We start from the raw sequence: 27,951 nt of genomic DNA on the forward strand, positions 1-27,951 counted from the left end.
ACCCGGACGCGGTGACGCTGGTTTCCGGCGGGCTTTTTAGAGTGACGAACCGCTTGGGGGCTGAGAGACCATGAGAGGGCCGGAGCTCGGTGGCCCCGAAACTGCCATGGAGGGGGACGTGCTGGATACCCTGGAGGCCCTGGGGTGAGTGTTCTCCGGGACGTCCCACCAGCCCCCCGAAAGCGAGACGCGTCCCTGGGTCTCGGGGCCGCGGCCTGCCCCCCGCCGTGGGCGTCCCCCGGGCCCGCGCGGCCTCGGGCCCCGCTCCCGCCGCCAGCGCCGACGGAGTTCAGCGCGGGCCGAGGGGCGTTCGCGCTGCGCCCGGCCCCAGCGGGACCCCGACCCCGGGGCCGCCCCTCTCCCATGCCGCCTGCTCGGGCCGCGGGGTGCGCGCGCGCTCCGCCACGGCCCTGCCCGGGATGCTGCGCCTGGGGAGCGCGCCTTTGCACCGAGGACAGCCCGGGGGACCTTTGGGGGCGCCCCGGGGAGGAATCCCTGCAGCTTCATGGACCCGTGAAAGTGTTCGAGTTCAGAGCCTCGCCTTCCATGTGGCCATTCTTTAGGGCGGGGAGGAAAAAGACCGTTTCCCGATTTACTGTTAGCTTGCCCCGTCGTGGGAGCGATAACGAATACCCTGGCTGTCTCTTGCTGTTGGCAGTTCAGGGTGCTACGTGCTAGGAGAGTCCCTGGGGTGGAGGTGAAGTTAGTACTTTCACGGGAAGAAATCTAAATGCAAACCATGTAGCCTCCCAGCCCTCCAGCCTCATCCTGTCTCTTAGCCGTAGCCTATTACTTTAATCAAAGTAGGTAATCGTGTCCATTTATTTGTCATGGGGTGTGAACTTCATTGTTTCATTTTCTCCCTCACCCCTAAGCCAGCTCCTGGCGAACAGGTATCTTGCCTCATTTGTTCACTTGGTACATTGCTGGCAGCGTCCTAGGATGGGGTCTGTTGCAGTAAAATAACAGCTGAGTGGGTAAATGAATGAAGATAAATTCAAAGGTGGGTGCATAGGAATAAGCATGCCAGATGGTTGAGGGTCAAAGGGCTTGGCGTCACCTGCTCAGTTACTCGCCTTGCTACCTGCCAGTGTTTTCGTAGGGTAAGGTGAGTTTGTAATTCGCTTCTGAAGCTTGGAACCTTCATGTCTCACCCTTGACTGCTGTTTAGAAGCCGCATTTGCTCCTTTAGCAGTGTTTCTTTTGTTGTATCCTAACACATACTTCCCAGTTGCTGTTACTATCCACTGGTGCTGAGCCTTGCACTTAGTAGATCCTGAATAAATGGTTGGGAAGTGAAAGAATAGAGCCCGTGGCTATTTCAGGGACATTTGCAATAATTCTCCTTCAACTTGACTGAAGAACTGATCAGTACCAAAAAAAGAGTACCTTGAAGCATTTAGGATCCAGTGTGAGCTCCCAAGTATTCCAGATAAAAGTTTTGGAATTTTGTAAATCGTTTATGAAATGGAAAGACAATGCTTTTTTCCTTCTTCCATTTCTTAAATTTGTTGTTCATATTATAGTGTTTTATAAAGTGAGGTTTGCTATAATGATAATTTTTATCGATGAAAAAATGGCTTCAAATTATTTAGTATGGAAAATAAAACAGTTTGCATACTATAGAGCCAGGAACTACCTAGGACAAAGTTTTGAGGTTTGAATTTTCTTAGAGTAGTAAAATGTGAAAAAAGTTATTTACCATATATGTCTGATTTTGTCAGCAGTGGATCTCAGCCAGTAGGTCTAGTTGTACGTACACGCACTCATGTATGGAGCTGGTGGAAACTGTACCTCTGAAGATAATGAGTTGTTATCTTCAGAAGTAGCATAACCTTGCCAGTTTCACAAAGCTTTATAGTCTGGGTTGAGAACCACTATTATAGAAGGAAGTTTATTTCAAATATTGATGGAGTGGAGCACAGAAGAGTCAGTGGTGAGCCAAATAGACATGGTCTCTATCCCTATGGAGCTTGCAACTAAGGGCAGAAACAGACATGGTCATGCAGTTAAGAGCTGTAGTAAGTGCTTCAAAATGGGGGGGAGGTAGGAGGAACAGGGTACTATAAAAGTAGGCATATGAACTAGTGGTAGATTCATGAAGTAACATTTGAATTGAAGCATGAAGGATGAATAGAAATTAACAGCCTGGCGGGGCGTGGTGGTGCACGACTTTAATCCCAGTACTCGGGAGGCAGAGGTAGGAGGATCACCATGAGTCTGAGGCCACCCTGAGACTACATAGTGAATTCCAGGTCAGCCTGAGCTAGAGTGAAGCCCTACCTTGAAAAACAAAACAAAACAACAACAATAACAACAAAAAGAAATTAACAGCCTGAATGGGAAAGGCAGACAAATGTGTTCTCATAGTGAGAATGAAATATGACGACTCTGAATTAGGAAGGGGAATGCTACCGTAGAAGAATAGGAGGGAAGAGAATGTGGTTGGAATGCAGATGTGTGAGGACCAGAACAGCTCCTTTTAGGCTGTTTTGTGGATTTTATTCTTAATTTAGAACTAGGACATGATTGAAATAGTTTATTGTTACCTAATAGTGTGTTTAACAGACCACTGCTCTATAAACGATTACAGAGATAGATGTTTTGCATCGTGGCTTTTCAGTTAGAGGTTAAGAACATAGCATCTTAGAGAGATAGATTATCTGGTTCAGGACCTAGTCACTTGTTTTCCAGGATTGTGACAGTTCTAGATGAATTGTCTATCTGTCTGGTGTTCAGTTTGCTCATCTGTAAAATGAGCCCACTGGTGACATTTTCCATGCAGGGTATTGTGGGAGTTAAGTGAGGTGATGTACACACAGCATGGAGCACAGCCTAGCATGCAGTGAGCACTGTACAGATGTTAGTCATGATGATGATTGTGTTTGTTCATATTCATTCAGGTTTGTAAATGCACTTTTCTTCTTTTACTTGATGAGCTAAGATATTGAGGGTTACGATTTTTCTTCTTTACCCTGAATTCAGTGTTTTTGATGATTTCATCAGCTTTTGTTGACTTTTCAAAAACTTTTTATTGACAACTTCCATAAATACAAACAGTATGTCATGATCATAATCCCCTCCCACTCTTTTACCCCTCCAAAATCCCCCTACCATTGAATCCCTTCTTTTTTTCAACTAGTCTCTCTTCTGTTTTGATGTCATCATTTTTTCCCTCCTAGTATGCAGGTCTTGGGTAGGTAGTATCAGCTACTGTGAGGTCATGAATGTTGAATTTTATAACTGGCATTTCAATGAAAAATGACTTAGAACTACAAATATAGAGTCAATTGTTGCCTTATTGTCAAAATGAACGCAAATTGAGGGAACTAAATGTGTACTATTAAATGGAGACCTGGAGGGCAGGGTAACACAGAGGAAGCCATCCTGAGCTGGGGGTATAGAGATAGTACCAGCTGTAGGCCACATTACTATTGCAGGTGTTGACCGACAGGGTTAAGAGTTCTTGTGGAGTGTTTGATGTTAAATACTAAGGTTGTCTGTCACCTGGTTACTGATCCTTTAGTACTATAAAATTAGCATAATATCACTTCAGAGCATTGCTAGGAAAAAAATGAAGCATGCGTGTGTGTGTGTGTGTGTGTGTGTGTGTGTGAGAGAGAGAGAGAGAGAGAGAGAGGTAGAGAGAGAGGTGTGTGGTATATGCCTGTGTGTAGATAAATGTTTGTGTGCTCTGTACATTCATGTGGCTTGAGGCTAGAGGAGAACTTCTGGTGCCCTTCCCTGTTACTCACCACATACTTCCTTGAGACGGGGTCTCTCCGTCAACCTGGAGCTCTTGTTGGCAGTCAGTGAGTTCTAGCCATTCTCTGGTCTCCCTCTCTCCTCAAAGATTGGGGTTACAGGCATACATGACCATATCTGGAAGTGGGTCTGAGGAATCAAACTTGGGTGGTCTCAGATCCTCCTAGGCCCTCATGCTTATGTGGTAGGCATTCTTAACCACTGAGCCATGTCCCCAGCTCATGTCTTCACTTCCTTACCTGAAAATTAGGGATTTAAAAATATTCTTCATAGAATGTAACTCATTTTTGACTCAATAAGTAGTCAGAAATACAAAAGTTTGGCGACTTTTGTGGCTTATAAGGGAATAGATACTCTTGATATCTTGATATACAACTTCTGTAGAGAAAAATTTAATACCTAGAAAAATTACTTACTACCCTGTGATACAATAATCTCACCTCTAAGAATCAATCTGCTGTGCACAGGTTAAATTTGCCAAAGTGTGATAGAAAAATACTGGAAACAACCCCAGAAGTCCTTCATAAGAAGCTGTTTAAGGAATGGTACATCCAGACAGTGGAGTATCATACAACTTTAAAAATGATCAACTTGGGCTGGAGAGATGGCATAGCGGTTAAGCACTTGCCTGTGAAGCCTATGGACCCCGGTTCGAGGCTCGGTTCCCCAGGTCCCACGTTAGCCAGATGCACAAGGGGGCGCACGCGTCTGGAGTTCGTTTGCAGTGGCTGGAAGCCCTGGCGCGCCCATTCTCTCTCACTCTCTATCTGCCTCTTTCTCTGTCCCTCTCAAATAATCAAATAAATAAATAAAAATCTTTTTAAAAAAATAAACCTTTAAAAAAATGATCAACTCATGTCTCTGAGTACTAATATCTAGCACCAAGCATTATGGTACTTCACTGCAACCTTGGTTCTGAGCATATAGCTTGCACACTTTGCTTCATGTGTGCCATCACACCATGCAATACCAATGCACACTGCCTAAAAATACTTTGGCTCACACTGGAGACTGTTGTAAAGAACTGCAGCATCTTTACTGCACATAGAAACTTTATGCTTCTGTAGAAAAGTAGTGGCTTACTTATGGAAACCCAAGGCAAGATTTTCCTCTTGTCATGTTATTATCAAGTAAGTGTTTCTTGGGATTGCACTGTGCTAGTGTTAGACCTTAAAAATTGTCATTTGAGTTGCTGACTTGTCAGAAAAATTATTAAATTAATTTTGGCTTGGGTAAGGACAGAATTTCCAAAATTTCCCTAAGCATATGTATGCCTTTTTGTACTGCGTATTTATGTGGAGTAGCTTTCTTACCAAATCAGATATCACCTCTAAAAACATTGAAGATGCTCTGTATCCTGCAGCATCAGATATTTAGTCAGGACTTAATTCTTTCTGTAAAAATTAACAAGCACATTCCTGTTTATTATATAAATTTGCTTTTGTATTTAATAAGTAAAATTATAAATATAAGATTCTGTTAATATATAGTTTGTTATTAATAAGTATTTGGTTTGTATACCTGTTTAGCATTCGTGTGTACCAGAGGTTGTGTAAAATTTTTCCAGCAAAAAAGGGTCAGAGATATGAAAAGTTTAAGAAGCCCTACTCTGATAAAAACTAATATGTATCTACATAAGCATGTATGTGTTTAAGGAAGTTTAAGGAAGGAATAGAACAGTATGTCACAGGCTACTTTTTATCTCAAAGAGAAAAATATGTTTGTATTTATGGTAAAAACAATTGTACAGGGAAACCCTAAACTACCATGCAGGATGGGGATAGAATAGAAGAAATAAGGTAAGATTAATATTGCAAATCAGAGGTATGCAAAGCCAGCCTGAGCTACACAGTGAGACCCTGTCACAAAACCATCAAAATGAACAGTGCAAATGAGATTGTGAGAATGTACCTCATTTTGTGAAGTGGACTTCCATACTCACATTTTACATAATTATAAGGTAAAATTAAAATGAAATCAAAACAAAAGGAAACATTCCAAAAGAGTAAAAGCAAAATGAAACAAAACTATTAAGTACATTGGGTAGGTGAATTTGTTTTGCATGGGAATGAATTGTTTTTCTCTATATTCTTACTGGAATAGTGTTTTTTTGTTTTGTTTTGTTTTTTAAGGTAGGGTCTTGCTCCAGCCCAGGTTGATCTGGAATTCACTATGTCATCTCAGGCTGACCTCAAACTCACAGTGGCCCTCCTATCTCTGCATTTGTAATTATTTTGCTTATTTTTATTTATTTGAGAGCAACAGACAGAGGGAGAAAGAATGAAAGAGAAAGAATGGGAGCACCAGGGCCTTCAGCCATGGCAAACGAACTCCAGATGCATGGGCCACCTTGTGCATCTGGCTTACATGGGTCCTGGGGAATCGAGCCTTGAACCGAGGTCCTTAGGCTTCACAGGCAAGCACCTAACTGCTAAGCCATCTCGCCAGCTCCCCTCCCCCCATTTTTTAATGACAGAGAAGGTGGGAGAGAATGAGAGAGAGAGAAAGATAATTGGCACATCAGGACCTCCAGCCACTGAAATTGAACCAGACCCATGTGCCATCTGTGTATATGTGCAACCTTATGCACTTGCATCACCTTGTATATTTGGCTTATGTGGTACCTGGAGAGTTGAACATGGGTCTTTAGGTCTTGCATGCAAGTGCATTAACCACTAAGCCATCTCTCCAGCCCAAACTTGGTACCTTAATTTAGTTTTTTAGTTTTTATATTTTGGTTTTTTGAGGTATGGTTTCACTCTCGTCCAGCCTTACCTGGAACTCTGTAGTCTTAGGGTGGTCTCGAACTCACGGCAGTCTCATACTTCTGCTTCCCAAGTGCTGGGATTAGAGGCATGTGGCACTTTTATTTTAAAATGTAAAAATATGTGAAAAAGTCAAATATTAGTTATATAGAACAAGAATTAGTCATTTCTGTGACAGTCCAGGATGTTAAATTTATAGGCTTTTTTGAATGTTCTCTCTGTTACAGCTACTCACCTCAGTCATGAAAGTAGCTATGGTTGTAAATCAATATATTTACTGGCTATATTCTGATAAAACTTGATAACAAAAATGGGCAATGGACTTTTTCTTCTTTTTAAACTCTTTTTTCCTATTCTAGGTACAAGGGACCACTGTTGGAAGAAGAGGCTCTTTCCAAGGCTGCAGAGGGTGGCCTGTCTTCACCTGAATTCTCTGAACTCTGTGTTTGGTTGGGTGCTCAGATCAAGTCTTTGTGCAGTTTGGAGGAAAGCATCACTTCAGCTGGTATGCTGCTGTGCTGTCTCAACTTCCTGTGCCATGGCCCAGTGAATGACAGCTAATGAGTTTTAGTCTCATCAATAGTGTGATTACTGTAGAAAGAAAAACACTAATGTTACGAAAAACCCCAGTGTGAGTTATTAAAAAATATTTGTATTATATTTTGCTGGGTGTGATGGCACATGCCTTTAATCCCAGCACCCAGAAGCAGAGGTAGGAGGACCACTGTGAGTTCAAGGCTACCCCAGGACTACAGAGTGCATTCCAGGTCAGCTTGGACTCTGTGAGACCCTCCCTCAAAAAAACAAAAACAAACAAAAAATTTGTATTAAATTTCATATTAATCCAAAATCAATTTTATTTGCCATAAAATTGTAAACCATTATTAATTATGTGCTGTCATCACTTTTGTATTTTATGGAAAAATAATCTGAATTGGTTAATTTAAAAGTTACAATACTGAATATGACTCATTTTGAATAAAGTTTTTTTCAAATACGTGCAATCTGTAATTTAATTAATATTCTCAAGCCTATAACTGAAGACATGGATTTATATAAAAATCACTTTACGAAAAGTATCTTAGCATCTCATTTGATTCACCAGAATCTTGGTGACTGGACCTTCTGCATTTCTGATAGGATTTCACATATGATAAAGAGTGAGCAATTATTTGGCATTTGTTAGGAAATAAGTTTTCTTTTCCCAAGGCAGTCTTTTCTACCGCTTTCCTTGTCAAGCATAACAGAATTTACTTGACACCAGGTAAAGTCTCAAAAGTCAAACATGCATATCCTTCCATGGTTATATTTGACTTAAAAGGACACAATGAGGCCCATGACTGCATTTACTATCTGGATGAACAGAAACAGAACTGGATCAAGCCAATTAATAATTGTAGCTCTAATAATAAGTTTAATGTTTCAGTCACTAATACCAAACATTTTCCAGTTTATCTGACTGTGTGGAGAATCCACTGGGAGAAACTTAACAGCTTTAAATGGAAAAATATTCACAATTTCATGACTATTTATATTCTTAAATTGCTATTTGTGTTATTTATTTGTATATAGACATTGCCTAGTTGTCTTAACCTGAACTTGGCAGTTGCATATCTAGAGAATATTTAGGACTAAATATACCATATCGACTTGTAAGCTTGATTATAGTAGATTGGGTGGAAAATGCTTAGTAACTGTCATGTCTTTATCACTTAAAAGGGAAAGATGACTTGGAGAGCTTCCAGCTGGAGATCAGTGGTTTTTTGAAGGAAATGTCCTGTCCGTATGCAGCACTTGTATCAGGAGATGTTAAAGACCGTTTGAAGAAGAAGGATGACTGTCTGAAACTACTCTGTAAGTCATCTTCCCTTGGATGTTATTTTCAAATCCAAATTTATGCAATTTCAGTAATGAAATACTAGACATTTTTTATTACAAAGATTTTAGTTTTTGACTTAAGAAAGGACAAGCTGTCTTAGATATGATTGCATAAATGTAGTCTAAATTCTGTTATACCCATCAACACTTATAATAATATAGCCAATATAGAATGCTTTGCACTTGTACTTTATATAGTAGTTTATTATTGTTACCTTACCTAGTTATCTCTTACTTTATGTCTGAATACCTGAAGGTGATGATCTGCAGAGACCTATTTATCTTTAAAACTCTTTGGGAAACCAGGCTGTTAAGCAGTTCTTGAATCTTTTCAGTGACAGGCATTGGATGGTTGTTCAGAAACATTTATTTATCACTTGCTCTTGGACCAAAAACTGTCCCAAGTACTAGGACTACACCATTTAAAAACCCGCCACTACTACCATCACTAACATCAAAACCAGATGAAATCTGTGTCTTCTGGGTTCTTAGGAGTGGCCTGTTTTCATCTGGGAATATTTGTAGCATATATTAATTGTATTCAAATAACTACAATAAATAATAGATCCACTTAAAAATGTATTTATTTATTTATTTGAGAGAGAGAGTGAGAGAGAGAGAGAGAGAGAGAGAGAAAGAAAGAAAGAAAGAAAGAAAGAAAGAAAGAAAGAAAGAAAGAAAGAAAGAAAGGGCTTGCCAGGGCTTCCAACCTCTGTAAATGAACTCTAGACGCATGTGCCACCTCATGCATCTGGCTTATGTGGGTCCTGGGGAATCAAACCAGGATCCTTTGGCTTCGCAGGCTTAGCCTTAACAGCTAAGCCATCTCTCTGGCCCAGGTCCATTTTTTTTCCTTTGGTTTTTTTGAGGTAGGGTTTCACTCTAGCCCAGGCTGACCTGGAATTCACCATGTAGTCTCAGGGTGGCCTTGAACTCATGATGATACTCCTACCTCTGCCTCCCAAGTGCTGGGATTAAAGGCATGCACCACCATGCCCGGCTCCAGATCCATTTTTTTTTTAAATTTTTATTAGCATTTTCCATGATTATAAAATATATCCCATGGTAATTCCCTCCCTCCCCACCCCCACACTTTCCCATTTGAAATTCCATTCTCTCTCAGATCCATTTTTTTATATTAAGTCCTCTCAAAATGTTATACTTTATTTGAACTTTATGCTATTTTTAAGGTTCTATAAGCAGTAACCATTTGAAATAATTCAGCATGGATTTTATTTATTTTGGCTTTTTGAGTTAGAGTCTCACTCTAGCCCAGGCTGACCTGGAATTCACTATGCAGTCTCTGGGTGGCCTTGAACTCATGGTGATCCTCCTACCTCTGCCTTTCAAGTGCTGGGATTAAAGGTGTATGCCACCATGCCCGGCTGGCTCAACATGGATTTTTGAACATTTCCATTATTTTTAGGTTATATTATTTATAAAAGTGACCCATGTGACATATTCCTCATAGGCTCTATTATTAGCATTTTTGTTAGAGAAGAAGCTGTGCCTGGGTTTTTAATTGTTAACAATAGAAATGCTGTCATTTGAATGGCCTGTGTGTGTTGGGTGGGGTGGTTATTGTTCTGTGATCCCCACTCCCAGCACTCCCAATTCTTACACTCTTCCATCTTCTCTCTTCATTTGATAAGCCAGTGTTAGTAGTGGGAGGGCACACTAACCCATAAGTGTGGCAGCACAGAATGGAAACCAGGAAACATTGGCCTGGGGAACTCACCTACTCTTGTGTTCAAAAAGACAGGTAAAAACAAGAGATAGAAGGGAAGTTGGTGTAGTTTTTTGTGGTTATAAAAACCTTTGCTCAGGAGAGCAACCACGGGAAGTTAGTACTTAGTGTTTCTGGGCACAGAATGTCAGTGGAGAAGAGGGGAAGGTTCTATAGTCGGATGGTAGTGATGGAAAGTACTTACTGCCACAAAACTGAACACTTAAAATATTCTTTAAATGTTCAAAATGATAAGTTTTTAAAATTGCATTTTCATCCTATAAGTCTTTTAGCAGATAAAGTTGTAAAGAAGAAAATCATTTAAAAGCCAGGCATTGTGGCTCATGACTATACTTCTAATGCTTGGGAGGCTGAGGTAGGAGGTTGCCTCAGATATGAAGGCAGCCTGGGTTATATAGTGAGTTCCAGGCCAGCCTGCATTATAGAGTCAGGCCGTCTCAAATGACAATAAAAATCATTTGTAGTCTTACTCTCCAGAGAGAATAATCTTTTGATTATGAATGAATAATCTTTTGGAGTATTTTCTTTCTCTTTTTTCTTGCCTGTGTGTACACACACACACACACACACACACACACACAGAGAGAGAGAGAGAGAGAGAAAGAGAGAGAGAGATTTAAATAACACTGAGAAACTTAGAGATGAGTCCCTTTTCCTTTTCCCCTTCTTTTAATGCATCATCCTCATTGCGTTATCAGTTGTTGCTAAACTTGTATTTATTTATTTGTATACATGTGTATGGGTGAGCGAAAGCTGTTGCCACTTCAAATGAATATCACTTGTTTATACTACTTTTTGCATCTGGCTTATGTAGGTGGCTTGAGGATTGAACTTGAGCTGGCAGTTTTTGCAAAAAAACCAACTTTAACAGCTGAAATATCTTCTCAGCCCTTCTACCAGATATTTTTTTTAAATATATTTTTTATTTATTTGCAATCCGAGGGGGATAGAAGAGAGACAGATAGAGAGAATGACTGCACCAGGGCCTCTAGCCACTGCAAACAAACTCCAGATACATGCATCACATTGTTCATCTGGCTTTATGTGGGTACTGGGGAATTGAATCCTGATCATTAGGCTTTGCAGGTAAGCTCCTAAACTGCTGAGCCATCTCTCCAGCCCTATCAGTTATTTTTTAAAAAAATGATTTAAGCTAACTACATTACCTTCTGTTGACATGTTTTTATTTATTTATTTATTTATTTATTTATTTATTTATTTATTTATTTATTTATTTTGAGGAAGGTCTCACTCTAATCCAGGCTGACCTAGAATTCACTTTATAGTCTCAGGGTACCCTCAAACTCATGGTGATCCTCCTACATCCTCCTAAGTGTTAGAATTGGAAGCTATGCACCACTCTGCCTTGCTCTTGTGCTTTATTTAATAGATTGCAATTTTGGAGGTACTTGAATTTTTTCTATCTTTAAATAATTTTTTTGTTTATATTTTTGTTACTTTACTCTGAACATTTTTTAGAAGTTCCTGGTTTTAATATATATATTGCTATATTATATTATAGAAAAGTCATACCAATTTATAATTTTACTAGCATTTATTCCTCTTTGTTTTTAGTTTAAATATTTTAGTCAAAATTATGTTAACAATCTCATTGACAGTCATAATAATCTTCATGTTCTTTCTGGAAGTGTTTGCGATATGTGTAAAATAAAAAGAGCCAATTTTTTTTTGTCAAGTGAAGATTTGTATGACTCTGAGAAAGATTACTAGTGGGAAAATGTGTAGAATAAATAACACATGGACATGTATCCTGCAGAAAGAATTTTTAACTTATAAACATGAAAAGATGTACAGTATTACTCAAAATTTAAGTGGCAGGATACCATTTTTCACTTACTATATTAGCAAAGGCCTCACCTCGACCCAGTCTTAGCATATAGGTTTATAGGAAAGCACATGCTTATACTCTGTGGGGATGGGCTTGGTTGTAGAATAACTGGTATGGACCCTCAATAGGACACAATTTCAAAGTAATAATTAAAATGCACCTATCTTTTGACCTGGAAATTCTAATCCTAGGAATTCATAAAGACAGAAACATGAAAAATATGTTTATTACAGCAAAAGAACCAGAAACCTAAGTGTAAGTAAATAGGAATTACATTACATTACATTACGTTAATGCAGTGGTATCACCACTAGGAAAAATTAAAATAGATCAAATGTGCCAAGATAGAATAATCTCTTGAGATATGTTGGCAGTAAGTAATGCAAACATGTGTAGTATGCTCTTGTTTGTATAAAAGAGACAAAAATGCAGGGCTGGTGAGATGGCTTATCAGTTAGGATGCTTGCCTGAAAAGCCTTATGACCTGAATTTGTTTCCCCAGTGCCCATGTAAAGCTATGTGCACAGAGTGGCACATGCATCTGAAATTCATTTGCAGTGGATAGAGGCCCTGGTATGTTCATTCTCTTTCTGTTTGCCGAGTGTGGTGGTGCACACCTTTAATTCCAGAGTTGTGAAAGCAGAGGTTAAAGGAACTCTGTGAGTTCAAGGCCATCCTGAGACTATATAGTGAGTTCCAGGTCAGCCTGGGCTGTAGTGAGACCCTAAAAAAAAAAAAAAAGCAAAGGTGGTGAATATGTGCAATGAATATACACACTTCACTTATGCGTAAGAATATGCCATATGCCATTGACACTAATAACAGTGGCTGTCCCAGGTAGGAGGAAGAGTTTTTGATCTGTGGTGGAGAGATGGCTTTTCTTCCCCTGCATTGTTTATCAGATGCATAGTTTAACATTGTAAATATTATATTGAACTCTTGATTATGGTGCTATGTGGAAGAAAGCTCATTCCCTTAGAACAAAGGAAGACCTTAGTTTTACCGAAAAACGTTTCTGAAATATGGTGATCTGTGTTAATGGGGTTTTAAGTCACAGGGATACTAGCATAGTCTTTGTAGGCGGTGTTTGTTAGGTAATTGTCCTTACTTTTTGAAATGTGGCTCTTTACATGGATATATATATGTTGCATAGAACAATCATCTAATTCTTGGCTCTTAGTCTTGCTTGCCCATAAGGATCACCTTGGTTTTAAATCATGTAAATACCCAGCTTCTATTTCAGAGCCACTGGAGGATGCCATCTCTGAGGATGCCATTCTGCCACCTGTACTATTAAATAGTTTCCAAGATACTCTGCCCAGTTGAAAATGCTGTCATAAATTGGTGTGTGTGTGTGTGTGTGTGTGTGTGTGTGTGTGTGTGTGTGTGTGTGATTTTAACTAAATAAAACCTAAAACAAAAGTCTTTAAGTACTAGTATGAAAAATAAGTTAAGCTAAGGCTGCAATCACCTAAGTTTTTTGAATAAGTTTTTAAAAATATGACCACTGAAAGGATTGAATAAAATGATAAAAATAAAGGAGAGGTGAACAGCCTGGAGGTCTGTCCTGACTCAGATGGTTTGGTCTGCCTATAGCTCATTTAGAGCTGTGTGTTCTTTCCTACATGCACAAAAGAGAGTGTCTTTACTCATTCTTAAATTGTTGCTTTGTTGTGGGTCTTATATATTGGACTTGAAACTCTTTGAGGGTAGACGTTCTTTATTATTTGGCATTGCACCTCCGTATTTACATGGTGCCTGACTCAGATATAGGCCCTTGGTAAATGTGTACTTATTAAAATAACAATCTGAAATCATTGAATATATTAATTAAAATATATCTGAGCCAGTTAGTATAAAAACTAAGACCTAAGTAAGCCATTTAGTCCTATTTTGCCTGATGATATTACATACATTCACTTTAGTGTTGTTCATTTTTAGTACTCTTTGTTTTTTGTATTCATCATTTATTGCAAACTAAATTTTAGACTAACCTGTACAGGTCAAGTAGATGGAAGGGAAGTTGTCCTGTTGCAGGGCTTAGGCCCTTGTCTGCATAACTCCAGCTGTAGTAGCTCAGACTTCTCCAGTGTGGAAAATGTCAAGCATTTGCAGGATCAGAAATTTCTATGGGTGTAGGTAGTGTGTGTTTTATCATGCTTAAATTGAATTCTACAGATCCTGCTGCTGTTCTTTGGTTCTTTGTTAGTATTTATTTTGGTATTATTGATACTTAATTTAGCAAAATACTCTGAGAAATTTTCATGCTTATGTTAATATTATTCTTCTTAATCTTTCTATTGTAGTATTCTTAAGTACAGAACTTCAAGCTTTACAGATACTGCAAAACAAGAAACATAAAAATTCTCAATTAGATAAAAACAGTGAAATTTATCAGGAAGTTCAAGCTATGTGTGATATCCTTGGTGTACCCAAGTCAAGCTCTTCTGACATTCCACTTATGCTAAACCAAGTGGAATCAAAGGTACAGTATTTGTTTTGTTTTGTTTTTATTTTTCACAAAATTAACTCAATGCTCAAATAAATGCTGATCTGTAAAATCTGATTGTTCCTGATCATTTCCTTTATTTACCTTATGACCATGAAATTGATGGATGCTCTAGTTAGGCAGGTGAGCACAGCTGTCAGAGAACCTGACCATTGTTCGGCAGTCAGCGTCTTGAGATGAGTCAGTATCATTAGAGTGACCCCTGGTAGTGGGTTCAGCAAAAGTAAATGTCTGGTCTGGTTTGCCACATAAAAATGTTCCAGGTCATGTAAGTCAGTGGCTTTAAAAAAAGTAGTAAAGATGTTCGGATAATGACTGTAATGAAGAGAGCTGTTTCTGGGTTGTGCTGCTGAGCAGTGAAACTGGAATAAGTATAATGGGGATGTGTACATGTATTTATTTGAGAAAAATCAATGTCATTGCTAAATGTTTTACTATCCTTCTTGAAAACTTGCCAGGAAGTAAGATAATATGATATGAAGGCATTCTAAAATTATTTTATATAAAGTATAGATTCACATGATAGAGCCATTTGACATTTCATTTGGCCTTTGCATGTTGTTCTTTTTTTTTTTTTTTGAGGTAGGGTCTGACCTGAAATTCATCATGGAGTCTCAGGGTGGCCTCTAACTCACGGCAATCCTCCTACCTCTGCCTCCCGAGTGCTGGGATTAAAGGTGTGTGCCACCATGCCTGGCACTTTTAAAGATTTTATTTTTGTTTATTTATTAGAGACAGAGAGGAGAGAGAGAGAGAGAGAATGGGTGTGTCAGGGCTTCTAACCACTGCAAACGAACTCTAGATGCATGCACCACCATGTGCATCTGGCTTATGTGTGACCTGGAGAATGGAACTGGGGTCTTTAGGCTTCACAGACATGTGCCTTAACTCCTAAGCTATCTCTCCAGCCCTCTGTACATTGTTTTATTCTTGAAAAGAAGATGTTCTTTAGCTTGAATTAATGTACCTGTTACCACATATTTTGCATTGTAATGATACTATTGTCTTAGTATGTACAGCATATTTAGTTGTTTCACTTTATCATGTTTTTTATTATCTAGTGTTCAAAGCATCACTTCAGGTACTGTGAGATGGCTCAGTTGGTAAAGGGCTTGCTGTACAAACATATCCCCAGCACCTACATTAAAAGGTGGGTGTGGTGGCACACCTGTAATCCCAGTGCTGAGGAAGTAGAGATAGGAAGATCCTCAGGGTGTGCTCCTAGCCAAATGGGTGAGGTCCAGGTTCAGTATGAGATCCTCTCCTGAAGTAAGATGGAGAATGATAGAGGGAGGCACTTAATGCCAACCTCTGGTCTTCACAGACATGTGTACTCAGGTGCATGTGTGCACACATGCACACTGCATATACAAAGCACACAAGGACAAGGTTGTTTTAAATTTGCTATGTATAGTTTTGTAATTTCAGGTATTCATATTTACTTTTAGGTGAAGGATATTCTCTCTAAAGTCCAGAAAACTCATGTGGGAAAACCACTGCTGAAAGCTGATTTAAATCCTGAACAGGCAGTAAGTGTTCTTATTAGTTTTACATGGTTGGATTGGTGCACATGTTACTATATACACTGTTACTAGAAAGAAATACCTGAGGAGACTTAACATTGTAATGAGATTTATTTAGCTCACAGTTTTAGAGACAAAGTCTAAGCCACACCTCCTGATGGAGGGCATGGTGTGCTGTGTATGTGCATGTGAGAGAGGGGGTGGGGGAGAGAGGGAAAGAGAGGGTGGGGGGAGAGAGAGATTGATTGAGGGAGAAAGCGAAAGAGAGAGAGAGAGGGAGGGAGAAAAGAGAGAAAAAAGCACCACATGACCAAAAAGGCAATCAGAGAGGCTGGGGTCCCACAGTGCCTTTCAAGGGCACACTTCCAGTTAATATAAGGGCTTTCCATTAGGTCCTATGTCTTAAAAGATTCTCCCTCTCCAACTCTTGTTACATAGTCCTAATACCTTCTCCTTGTAAGACCATGCGTCCCACATAGAACTTTCAGGGGGTGAGCAGTATTCAATGAATAACAAGGTCTTTATAAATGGGTATGTGGAGAATGAGAAAGGATATTCTAGAATAATATATTCTACCACATTATACATTCAAATTATTAATGTAAATGTAGTTAATGTAAAAATTAACTGACGAGAAATATTCACAAATATTTCCCCTCTGCTGAACATTAGTAGAATTGTGATTTGAAAAGGATAGTGGCTTCAAAGCCAACAATATAAAAAATACATCTAAACATGTGTGCTTAACTGAAGATAAGATAAATTGTTTAATATCTGCTGGATGCTATAAATGTATCAAATATTCTAATAAATAATTTACTAGGTAGTCTCATGGGATCATAGAAAATTGTCATACTACAGTATCCTTGGAAACAGTAGGAAGTACTAAACTTTTCAAATGTCTTTACAAAATTAAAGAGTCTAATTTCAATGTTTTTTGTTTCCAAACTTTTTAGGAAAAACTGGAAAGAATTAATGATGCTCTTTCTTGTGAATACGAATGCCGAAGGCGGATGTTAATGAAGCGATTAGATGTGACAGTGCAGTCCTTTGGGTGGTCTGACAGAGCAAAGGTAAGGCTGTTTTCCTGTTTGCATCCTGCAGGTGGCAGTCTGGCAGTTCATGAAGAGCTGTTCTGCTATTACATAACTGGGCCACATTTGCTCTTCTTCACTAATCAGAACCACATATGGCATAACTACAGGCCTTAGGGAATGGTATCAGTCTTGTACAAACTCTAGTTTGTAAATAATTTCTCTCAGGCTTTCACATTATTTGAAATTATATGTATTCATATTGATTTATGTCAGAATATACATAAAAGAATATTTCTATGAGAAAATAAGGTAGAGGTAGCAAGCAATTGATTATCAAGGTAGCAGAGCCTAGGAAAGGTTCCAGTTGTGCCAGTGCTGGGTCAGGTTTACCTGAGGTTATTTAAAGCTGGGTACACAGACGTGTTCCAGTTGAGAAGAGGGTTGTGCGACAGGGACATTTCCAACTGTGATTCCTTAGATAGCTTTTTAGAGAGTTCTCTTTGCTCCTGACCATATTGTGCCTTTAATCTGTGCCTAGTTTTGGTTTGGGATCTTCCCTTCTACCTTGCATCATAGCTTGGAAATTTTGCAGGAAGTAAGCAGGACAATCATAGGAAGACTTTCTATCTTTCAAGGAGCCTGGACTTTTGGTGCTCAGTGGATTACTGGTTCCTACTATTTGTCCAGGTTTTTAGTTGCTTTAGGTCTGAGGGTAAAATCTGTTTCCTCTTAATCTCTTTCGACCACAGGCAGAGTTAGTTGTTATTATTCTACCTAATCAGTGGTGATGGTTTGCCCCCAAAGTTGTAGCAGTTTTTGTTTGTTTGTTTTAGATACGGACTCATGTATCTCATGCTGGCCTGGAACTTGGCATGTAGTCAAAGATGACCTTGAACTTCTTATCCTCTGGCCTCCACATCCTAAGTTGTGATTACAGGTGTGTGCCACCATGTCCAGTGTATGCAGTGCTGAGGCTCAAGCCCAGAGTTGCATGCTTGCTAGGCAAGCACTTTACAAGGGAGCTACATCTTCAGCCCAAGGCAATATGCAGTAAGCTTGGTTCCCATCACGGTGGTGTCAGGGTGGTGGAGCCTTTACACAGTGGGGCCTAGTGAAAGGCAGGTGTCCATGCTCATGAATGGATAAGTGCTTGTCTTGAGGTTTGGTCTTACAGGAATGAGTTTTTGCAAGAGTGGGGGTTGCTGTGACTTGAGCTCTCCCATGTACTCAATCCCTTTTTTTTAGTTTTTTGAGGTAGGGCCTCGCTCTAGCCCAGGCTGACCTGGAATGTCTCATGGTGGTCTCGAACTTACTGCAGTCCTCCTACCTCTGCCTCCCAAGTACTGAAATTAAAGGCTTGCGCCACCATGCCTGGCTTGATCCCTTTTTAACATAGCCTTTTTTGCTTCCTCACCACACTGATATCCACAGGTCCCTTGCTAGCATGTTGGTACTATGCTGTTTGAGCCCTATAGTCACTAGAATCATGAGCCAAATAAACCTATTTATAAGTTATTCAGCCTTAGGTATTTTGTTATAGCAACATAAAACTCACTGATATCAACTGTTTTGTTCAGCTGGTGTCTAGGCTGGGCCAGAACATCTAAGATGCTTGCTTGCCTTACATTTTTCTGATCTTGGATTCTCTTACTTGAGCTAGATTGTTTTCAGTGGCTATCTTTGGCTGCTCTGCTATTTTCTGGATCCCATGGTCTGTCTTTTCATTGGCTGTTCCTTCTTTCTATTATAGTAAACACACAGGTAGCCTTCTAATAAAGGCTTCATGATAAAGGACATATATGGTTTTGTGACTTGAGTCCTGCTCCCAAGTTTCTCTTCAAAAAGATTATATTTGTTTATTAGTGAAGTTAACAGAATTTTTTTTCTCTCGATTTTGCTTAGCACTGAGATAATACTGTTGGTATAGTTTTATAGTTTCCCCTTTTCACAACATAATTATGACCATTGTCCTATTTCCTAAAGCCTTCTTAATAGATATAACACATAAAATAATCATTTAAAAGTATACAGTTTAGTGGTATTCTGAATATTTACTGTGCTATAAAACCAGTGCTATTAATTCTAGAATATGTTCATCTCACAGAATAAAATATGTACCCATTAATAGTCATTCCCAGTGCCCCCTGCCTTCATTCCCTGGCATTCATTTTTAAAATAGACCTCTGTCTTTATGGACTTTATTTGGTAATGGAAACATACAATATGTAACATCATATCTGGCTTCTTTCCATTAATGGGCTATGTTCAGGGTTCATTCATGATGTAACATAAAAGTATTTCATTCTGCTTAGTATTATTTGTATGATTGCAGCATAGTTTTTCATACATTGCCACAGTTTTCTTAACTGTAATTTATATATTTTTCTATATTAACTAACATGCAATATTTCTATGTATGATTTTTAAAATAAATTTTATGACACTGCAAATTTCAAAAAGTATATTCCTGTGATAGATTTCTAAGAGTAATTTATATGAGAGAATATAAAATACTGTTAATTCCCCTGGCCAATTTTTTTTTTTTTTTCCTTAAAGAGTGTATAAATTTAAGCCAGGTGTAGTGGCACATGCCTTTAATCCCAGCACTTGGGAGGCTGAGGTAGGAGGATTACCATGAGTTTGAGGGCACCATGAAAATATGGAAAGAATTCCAGGTCAGCCTGGGCTAGAGTGAAACCCTACCTCGAAAAACCAAAAAGAGAAAAAAAAAAGTGTATGAATTTAAACTTTTCAAATAAATGAAATTTTGCTTTACTTTAGCCTAATAGTAGAAATATTACCAATTATTCTATAACTTTATGGCTAATAGAGATGAGCATTTTTGTTGTTTGTACATATTTAGGACCACCTGTGTGTGTGTGTGTGTGTGTGTGTGTGTGTATACACACCCTGTTTTTTTTTTCGGGGTAGGGTCTCACTGTAGCCCAGCCTGACCTGAAATGAAATTCACTTTGAATTCTAAGTGTGGCCTCAAACTCACGGTGATCCTCCTACCTCTGCTTCCTGAGTGCTAGGATTAAAGGCGTGTGCCAACCACGCCTAGCCTATCTACCCTCTTGGAGATAGAGTCTCTCATTGCCTGGATCTTACTGATTAGGATGGACTAGCTGCCAGTGAGCTCCAGGGATCTTCCTTGTCTTCACCTCTCCAGTGCTGGATTTTCAGGTGCATACCTCCATGCTTATCATTTATATGGGTCCTGGGGTCAGACTCAGGTCCTCAGGCCAGTGTGGCAAGCTCTTTACCAACTGAGCCATCTTTCTAGCCCAAGATTAAATTATTTTGGATATTATTATTGTTTGTTAAGCTTTCTTCATCATGACCTTTTTAGTTAGTAGAATTTCTTCTTTTTACTATTTATGTCTTGTCATTTTTTCTTTTTGATTGAGCTTTTTTGTGTTAAAAGTTGGTAGTTAAGAATATTTCCCTCTGTGTCCTATTGATTTGTGCTCTTTGATATCTAGAAATTTTAACTATTATAATGTGCTATTTTAAAGTTAAGATAAACATTTTTTGTATGTGCACATGTATGTGTGTGGGGGGGTATGTGCATGTATGTGTGTGTGTAGAGGCCAGAGGTTGACATTGGTATCTTCCTCAATTGTTCCCTACTTTATTTACAGAAACAGTCTGTTACTCGAGCCCAGAGCTTGGTAATTTGTCTAGTTAGCCATCTTGCCCCAGGGATTTCCTATCCCACCTCCTGAGTGCTGGCATGACAGATGGCCAGTATTGACTCTGGTGCTAGGGATCTGAATTCTAGAATTCATACTTACACGGCAAGTGCTTTATCCATTGAGTCAGCTCCGTAGCCCCACAAATTAACTTTTTGTTTCCCTTTGGAATTTCCTGTGTCATATGTTATGCCTTATTACTGTTGTCGTTATTAATGTCTTTGCAACTATCAGCTCATCCTAGCACCAGACTTAATCTTCCCTTTTCTTGCTGATCTGTGAACCCTTCTTTATCATTTACTGCATCCCTGCATTTATGAGGCCTTGAATGTCGATTTTCTGTCTTGTTTGATCAATCTATTTTTTCCTCCAAAGTTCTAGTTAATTATCTAGAAGTAGGGTAGTGTATTGTTATCTGCATGTCTGTTCTTGGAGTGTAGTTATGCCTTTATTAGTTGGGGCAGAACATGGAGTTTTCTCTGTAATTTGGGAACAATAACCTAAGTTAGCTTCTTCCCTTCTTTTCCTCCTTCCCTTCCTTCCCTTTAAGCTTTCTTAGCCCCCATCCCCATCTGCAGAAGGGGATAATAAAATCAACTATTCTAGAATGATGGTTTGAGGTTTAAAAAAATATCACTTAGATTAAAAGTATACTGGTACATTAAATAAGTGTTAAATAAATGTTATCTTTTACAACAATGATGATAATTTCATATTACATATTAGTATCTGGTAGGACCCTCAATTCTTTAAGACATTCTCATATATTTAATTTCTGGATTAACTTTAGATAAGTCTGTTTCATTCTTCCTCAAACAATTTATGACAGGACTGTACTAAATCTAACTCTGTCAGTCATACTCAGTGTCCTTAAGTAGGCATTTGTTATTTTCTCACTATTTATTCACTTAGCTTGTTTTTTTTTTTAATTTTTTTTGTCTATTTTTTATTTATTTATTTGAGAGTGACAGACACAGAGAGAAAGACAGATAGAGGGAGAGGGAGAGAATGGGCGCGCCAGGGCTTCCAGCCTCTGCAAACGAACTCCAGACGCGTGTGCCCCCTTGTGCATCTGGCTAATGTGGGACCTGGGGAACCGAGCCTCGAACCGGGGTCCTTAGGCTTCACAGGCAAGCACTTAACCGCTAAGCCATCTCTCCAGCCCTACTTAGCTTGTTTTTACAAGATTTTTTTATATTTTATTTTTATAAATATTTACTTGTATCTGATGAATTTTAGGTATTCTCTTAGTTGCAAGAAGCTTTGTTGTCTGTATTGCTTAATAAGTTGCTTTTGGCAGCTGATTTTCCCTTTAGTATCTGCTGGTCTGTTTAGGTGATTATACACACACAGTCCTCAGGTATTTGGATACTTTTGCCTTTATTTTTTTGCTTGTATATTACCTCTCTTTTTCTTTCTTTCTGAAGATTATGATTATTTTTGCTTTTTCATTAAAATTTACTATGTTCAGTTTCCCCTCTAATTTTTGTCATTTAGGTAAAAACAGATAATATAGCAAGAATTTATCAGCCCAAGCGTTATGCCTTGTCACCCAAAACAACAGTTACATTGGCACATCTACTTGCTGCTCGTGAAGATCTGTCTAAGATCATTAGGACAAGTAGTGGCACCAGCCGGGAGAAGACTGCATGTGCCATTAATAAGGTAGGTTTTTCTTTCTGGGTGGTAGACACTGATTCATAATTTTCTAGTTTGGCGTTTTACAGGTTGTCAACCAGTTTTCACTTTGTTCTGGTGAATGTAGTAGAGTGCTTAAGTCCATTGAGGCTTATTGCTTATGTGTGTGTACATTTCAGTTTTTCATCTTATTAGAAGAATTCATATTGCTGTTACTAGTAATTTTATCAGGAATTACTTGCTTTTTTTCTATTTATGGTAATTTTTGGTCTGTATGAATCTGGAGGAATTGTTGCAGATACTGACATTTGATTGTATATTTCTGGAAGAAGAAGAGTATACCAGTCTGGGTTCACATCCTAGTTCTGCAGCATGTACTTAGAGAAATCTTTGAGTTTTGGTTTTCTGATTCAAGTATAGGTCTATTTTTCTTTCAATAGCTATAAGTTCAGATTTGAATTTTGTACTGTACAATAGCAGTAACACTAGTAAATAAATCTAGAATGTTGATGTCACCTCACATAGCATGTCTTCTCTTTGCTTAGTAGAGACCTCTATGGCCAACTTCATGATGAGACAACAAAAAACAAAAGGTAGGGATATAGGTAATTTTAAAACAGTTCAGCTTGAGGTAGGATTTCTTACCAGAAGCATATGGTTCCCTCTTATCCCAACTCTGGGGATAAAACCTAGAGCCTCATGCATGCTGGGTAAGCGCTGTACCAAAAGTACATCCCGATTCCGAGGATGGTTGTTTTTAAATCAGTCTTTTCTGAGTTTTTCTTCTATTGTCTAATGATTTGAGGGAAATCTGACCTGGTTTTAGAGTATCATCTCTATATGCCTGTCAATGTATGTTTGTGGATGTCATAAGACAATAACAAGTAAGTGGTTTTTTTTTTTCTGTTATTTTTATAATTTAGTAATTGGGGCATTATTCCAGAGAGATAAACATTCTTTTAGTTATACTTGGAATCTTGTTGCATAGTTAGAATGCAGTATTTATGACATAAATTCCTAAATATGTCATGTAGGCATATTTAACTTGTGGTTAGAGGCTGCATTTGGCCCAGTATAACTGTGAATGTGGTCCAACCCAAAACAATAAACTTAAAACATTATGTGATTTTGTTTTTTGCTTTTTTTGTATGATTTTCAAGTGTGAATTTTGTAGATGATAATATCTTGTCAAGGTTTCCTACACCTGGGAAGATGAATGGAAGTGAAATCCACATGATTCATAGGCATTATGGTTGTGTGGTAAATACTTTGCCGCTTTCTGAAAAGTACAGGCAGGAGCTGTTGGACTGCACTTAGCTCTGGCAGGTGGTTGATGTCCTCCAGAGTTAGCTTTAACTGGTTATGAGCATGTCAGAGTAGTTCATTCTGCAAGAGGGAGAACTTCCCTAGTGTAGCATGGCCAACTAAATGCATGATCTCTATTTTCCTTACGTAGGCTGAAGAACCCTTATCCAAAATGCTTGGGACCATAAGTGTTCAGATTTTGGATTGTTTTTTACAGTTTAGAATATTTTTATATGTATGAAGAGATGTTTTGGGGATGGAAGCACTGTTTAGACACAAAATTTATCTCATGTACACCTCATAGGTTCATGTGAACCCCATACCCATAGGCTAAAGGTAACTTTATACCATATTTTTTGTGTATCTCTGCTTTGTGCAACCAATGGTGACAGGAATGGAATTTGTCATGTTGGTGCTCAGTAAGTTTTGAGTTTCGGAACATTCCATGTCTTGGATTTTAGTTAGGGATGTTTAACTTGTAGTATTATAGTAACTGTCAACATTAAAAGTAAGTTAAGTTTCCCCAAAGAAAGGAAGAGTTCAGTGAGAATCCTTACCTCTTTGTAATGATAACCTGGGACTACATTCAACTCAACCATATTGCATCACCATGGTTTGTATTCTTTATACTTTGTTGAAATAAAATGTGCCTTAGGAGTAGTCTTACTGGATAATCATTTACCAAGTCAGTGCCAGTGGAAAGTCCACAGGCATTGTACAAATGAATATGAAGTTAATTAAGGGCTGTGGAGGATGGTTTGTTAAAAAAAATTCTTAGTAGGATGTATACCACATTTGTTAGACAAATAGGTAAACAAACTGAAATAAGAAATTAATGAGCTCTTAAGTTTCAGAAATGCTACATCAGATAGTTTAAAAATGCTACTACATAATATTGCAGTTAGCTTCTCATTGCTGGATAAACATCTGACAAAAAGCAGCTTATAAGAGGGGAGGATTTATTTCAGGTTTACAAATTCCAGGGAAATGCCATCAATGGTGAAAGAAGCTGTCTTGCTTCCATAGATCCAAGCACAGAGACATCACCATCAGCCAGCACCATTTAAAGCAGCCAGAGCTCCAGCTGCTCTCTACACACCTAGGAGGACTGACTACAAGATCTGCCCCTAGTGATACCTCCATTTGGGCTGCTGCAGGCTCAAGTTATAAATTCAGCCTTGATCAAAAATCTCTGAGGCTGTGCTGGGGAGATGGTTTGGCAGATAAGGGTACTTGCTTGCCAAGCCTGATGGCCCAAGTTCAGTTCCCCAATACCCATGAAAAGCCAGATGCACTAAGTGGCACATGCATCTGGAGTTTGTCAAGAAGTCTTATTAAACACATCCATTCCCTCTCTCTCTCTCTGTGTATGTGTGTGTCTCTATATATGCCTTTTTGTCTCTGTCTCTCTTGCTCAAATAAAAAATAATCCTTGAGGCCTTGGGAGACATACATTCACATTAAAGCCATCACAACACACTTTGAAGAATTTGTCATACATCATATATATATTTATACCATGAATATTAATTAATACCATTAATATTAATGCATACCATGTCCAGTGCTTTCATGCCATTAAAATATCTGGCTTTTGTATCTTAGAAATAACATTAATATCATTTGCAACCTTTATGTCACTTTTTTTTTCAACTTATAAAATGTTAGAAACTGAAAAAATGTCTTTCTACACAGGTCCTAATGGGAAGGGTACCTGACAGAGGAGGACGGCCTAATGAAATTGAACCACCACCTCCTGAAATGCCCCCTTGGCAGAAGAGACAAGAAGGCGGTGGAAGGGGTGGTTGGGGTGGTGGTGGTGGTGGTAGAGGAGGTGGTGGAGGTGGAAGAGGTGGATGGGGAGGGGGAGGGGGAGGAGGAGGAGGTGGAGGATGGGGAGGGGGTGGGGGAGGGGGTGGAGGGTGGGGAGGAGGAGGTGGAGGAGGTGGTGGTAGAGGTGGTTTCCAAGGCAGGGGAGATTATGGTGGGAGGGGGGGCTATGGTGGAAGAGGGGGTTATGGTGGGAGAGGTTATGGAGATCCATATGGAGGAGGTGGTGGGGGTGGGTATAGAAGATATTAAAAATGAGAAATTGGAGAGAAGTACTTGTAGTTAGATGCATAGGCTTAGTGTTCTAAATAACATACTTGAGTGTCATCTGTGAAGTATATCATGTTAGATTCCCTGGTAATACCACACGTGAATATGTAAGAGCATTGTTTTATGCACCATTTGAGGGTAAAGTCATGATTTTTCCATACTGTATGTATTCTTGAGCATGTTGTGTCTTTTTAAAAGAAACAAAAACTATTTTTAAAATTGTAAATATTTATTACCGGCAAACTTGGATAATAGAAAGTATTTTATTGTCACGATTGAATTTAGACTGTTAACTGGTATTTTTGTTCAGGGTTGAAATACATAAATGACCCCACCTGTAACAGAAAGGAAAGAGAGTCTTTGACTCATTTGTTTCTCTGTGGATATGTCTTACAGTTGTTAGTTCTGTTTTACAGATAGAAAATGTGTCTAATACTTGTGTTCAATAAGTGGTTGTCATTTTTTTTAATAGGACAAGATTCCTTTGCCCAGGTTTCTATTAAATTTCCATTAGCTGAAGTCCATGTCTTCTTTTTTGCATATGAGATCTATTTTCCAGTTGGCTTTGAAAACTATGTGATTTACTGAATAGCTATTTTAAAAATTGAGGTCCGAATTACTTCAAAGGAATAAAAGTTGTACCAATTTTACAAGACAGTGTGGAAAATATTCCTATAAACTGATGTCTTCATTTGTGTCCTCATTTCTTAAGTATTTATTTGACACTTTCATACATGAAGATAGTGTATTTTGAGCCCACTTCTCCCATGTCTTTCCCCTACCCTCCTACTGAACCCTTCTTCTCATTAGATCTCCATCCTATTGCCATGCCTTACCTTCTTTTTTTTTTCCGAGGTAGGGTCTCACTGTAGCTCAGGCTGACCTGGAATTCACTATGTAGTCTCAGGGTGGCCTTGAACTCTTGGCAATCCTCCTACCTCTGCCTCCTGAGTGCTGGGATTAAAGGTGCACGCCACCATACCCAGCTTGCCTTACCTGTTTCTTTTTTTCTTTTTGTTTGTTTGTTTATTTTTTATTTATTCGAGAGCTAGAGAGAGAGAGAGAGAATGGGTGTGCTAGGGCCTTCACCCACTGAAAATGAACTCTAGATGCATGTGCCACCTTCCTTGGGCATCTGGCTTACATGGATCCTGGGGAATTGAGCCTTGAACCGGGGTCCATAGGCTTCATGGTAGGTGTTTAATGGCTAAACCAGTTCTCTAGCCTTTACCTGTTTTTTTGACCCACTGATTTAAATTCAGGTCTCTTGCCTAAGCCTAATTATGAGTTGTATTTTTTTTCCTGGAAAGTGGGTAGTATTCCAGTGGCTGCATCATTAGAGGACATGACTTCCCCTCCCCCAGCAATCTGTTATCTCTGGGAGGTGTGGGGTCTCATGGATCCTTCCCACATGTGTGATGAAATGTTGACTGGCTCAGGCATATGCAAGAAACTGTACCTGCTGTGAGTCTGTAAGTGTAGTGGACTTGCTATATCTAGAAGACGGAATTCCTAGGCCCACTTCCCTTATCATTCTGCTCTTATCACTCCTCCAGTTTCCCTGAGCTTTGGAGAATGTGATTTAGATGTCATGTTTAGGGCTGAGCACATACTAGTCCCTTTTTTTTTTTTTTTTTACTAACTAGCATCCATTCATCTCTGTATTCACCTGTCCCTTTGCATAAAGAAACTTGTGGTCAAACCTGAGAGCAGGAATCTATGGGAACACACAGATAATTTAGCAGATAGTTTGATATGCTAGCATATCCATAGTCTTGAGTTCCACCCTAGATCACTGGCCAGACTTTTGGCTAGATTTACAGTGTCAGGCATGATTTCTTTTCTATAGCACAGGCCTCAAATCTAATCAAAAAGTGGTTGGTTAGTCCCGTAACATTTGTGTCACTACTATACCAGTGGACATATCTTGCCTGGTAGGTTAGTTGAATACATAGCATACACTACTGGGTAGGACTACTGATGACTTTTCTGCCCCTGCAGCTTGCATAGAACCTCTGGTACAAAGAAAGGTAGTCTAAGGTTATCTTTCCACCAGCCCTGTCCTCCTCAGTCCCTATCCCTGCTTAACCTTTTCCACTGTTACTCCCCTCTTCTTACACGGTCCATGTATTTGACTATC

The 27,951-nt window shown here is 39.0% G+C and overlaps 1 protein-coding gene across 1 annotated transcript; it reads left to right on the forward strand.

Annotated features, from left to right (window-relative positions):
• Window positions 1-26,461, forward strand: Fam98b (family with sequence similarity 98 member B). Its single transcript, XM_045156643.1, has 8 exons — window positions 1-144; window positions 6,890-7,035; window positions 8,250-8,384; window positions 14,311-14,489; window positions 15,962-16,042; window positions 16,993-17,109; window positions 22,266-22,433; window positions 25,407-26,461. The coding sequence occupies exons 1-8, from the start codon at window positions 71-73 to the stop codon at window positions 25,791-25,793; spliced, it is 1,287 nt and encodes a 428-aa protein (XP_045012578.1). The 5' UTR covers window positions 1-70; the 3' UTR covers window positions 25,794-26,461.
• Window positions 26,462-27,951: the final 1,490 nt, after the last annotated feature.

Source organism: Jaculus jaculus, chromosome 8 (assembly GCF_020740685.1).
Source record: "Jaculus jaculus isolate mJacJac1 chromosome 8, mJacJac1.mat.Y.cur, whole genome shotgun sequence".
NCBI classification, from domain to species: domain Eukaryota; kingdom Metazoa; phylum Chordata; class Mammalia; order Rodentia; family Dipodidae; genus Jaculus; species Jaculus jaculus.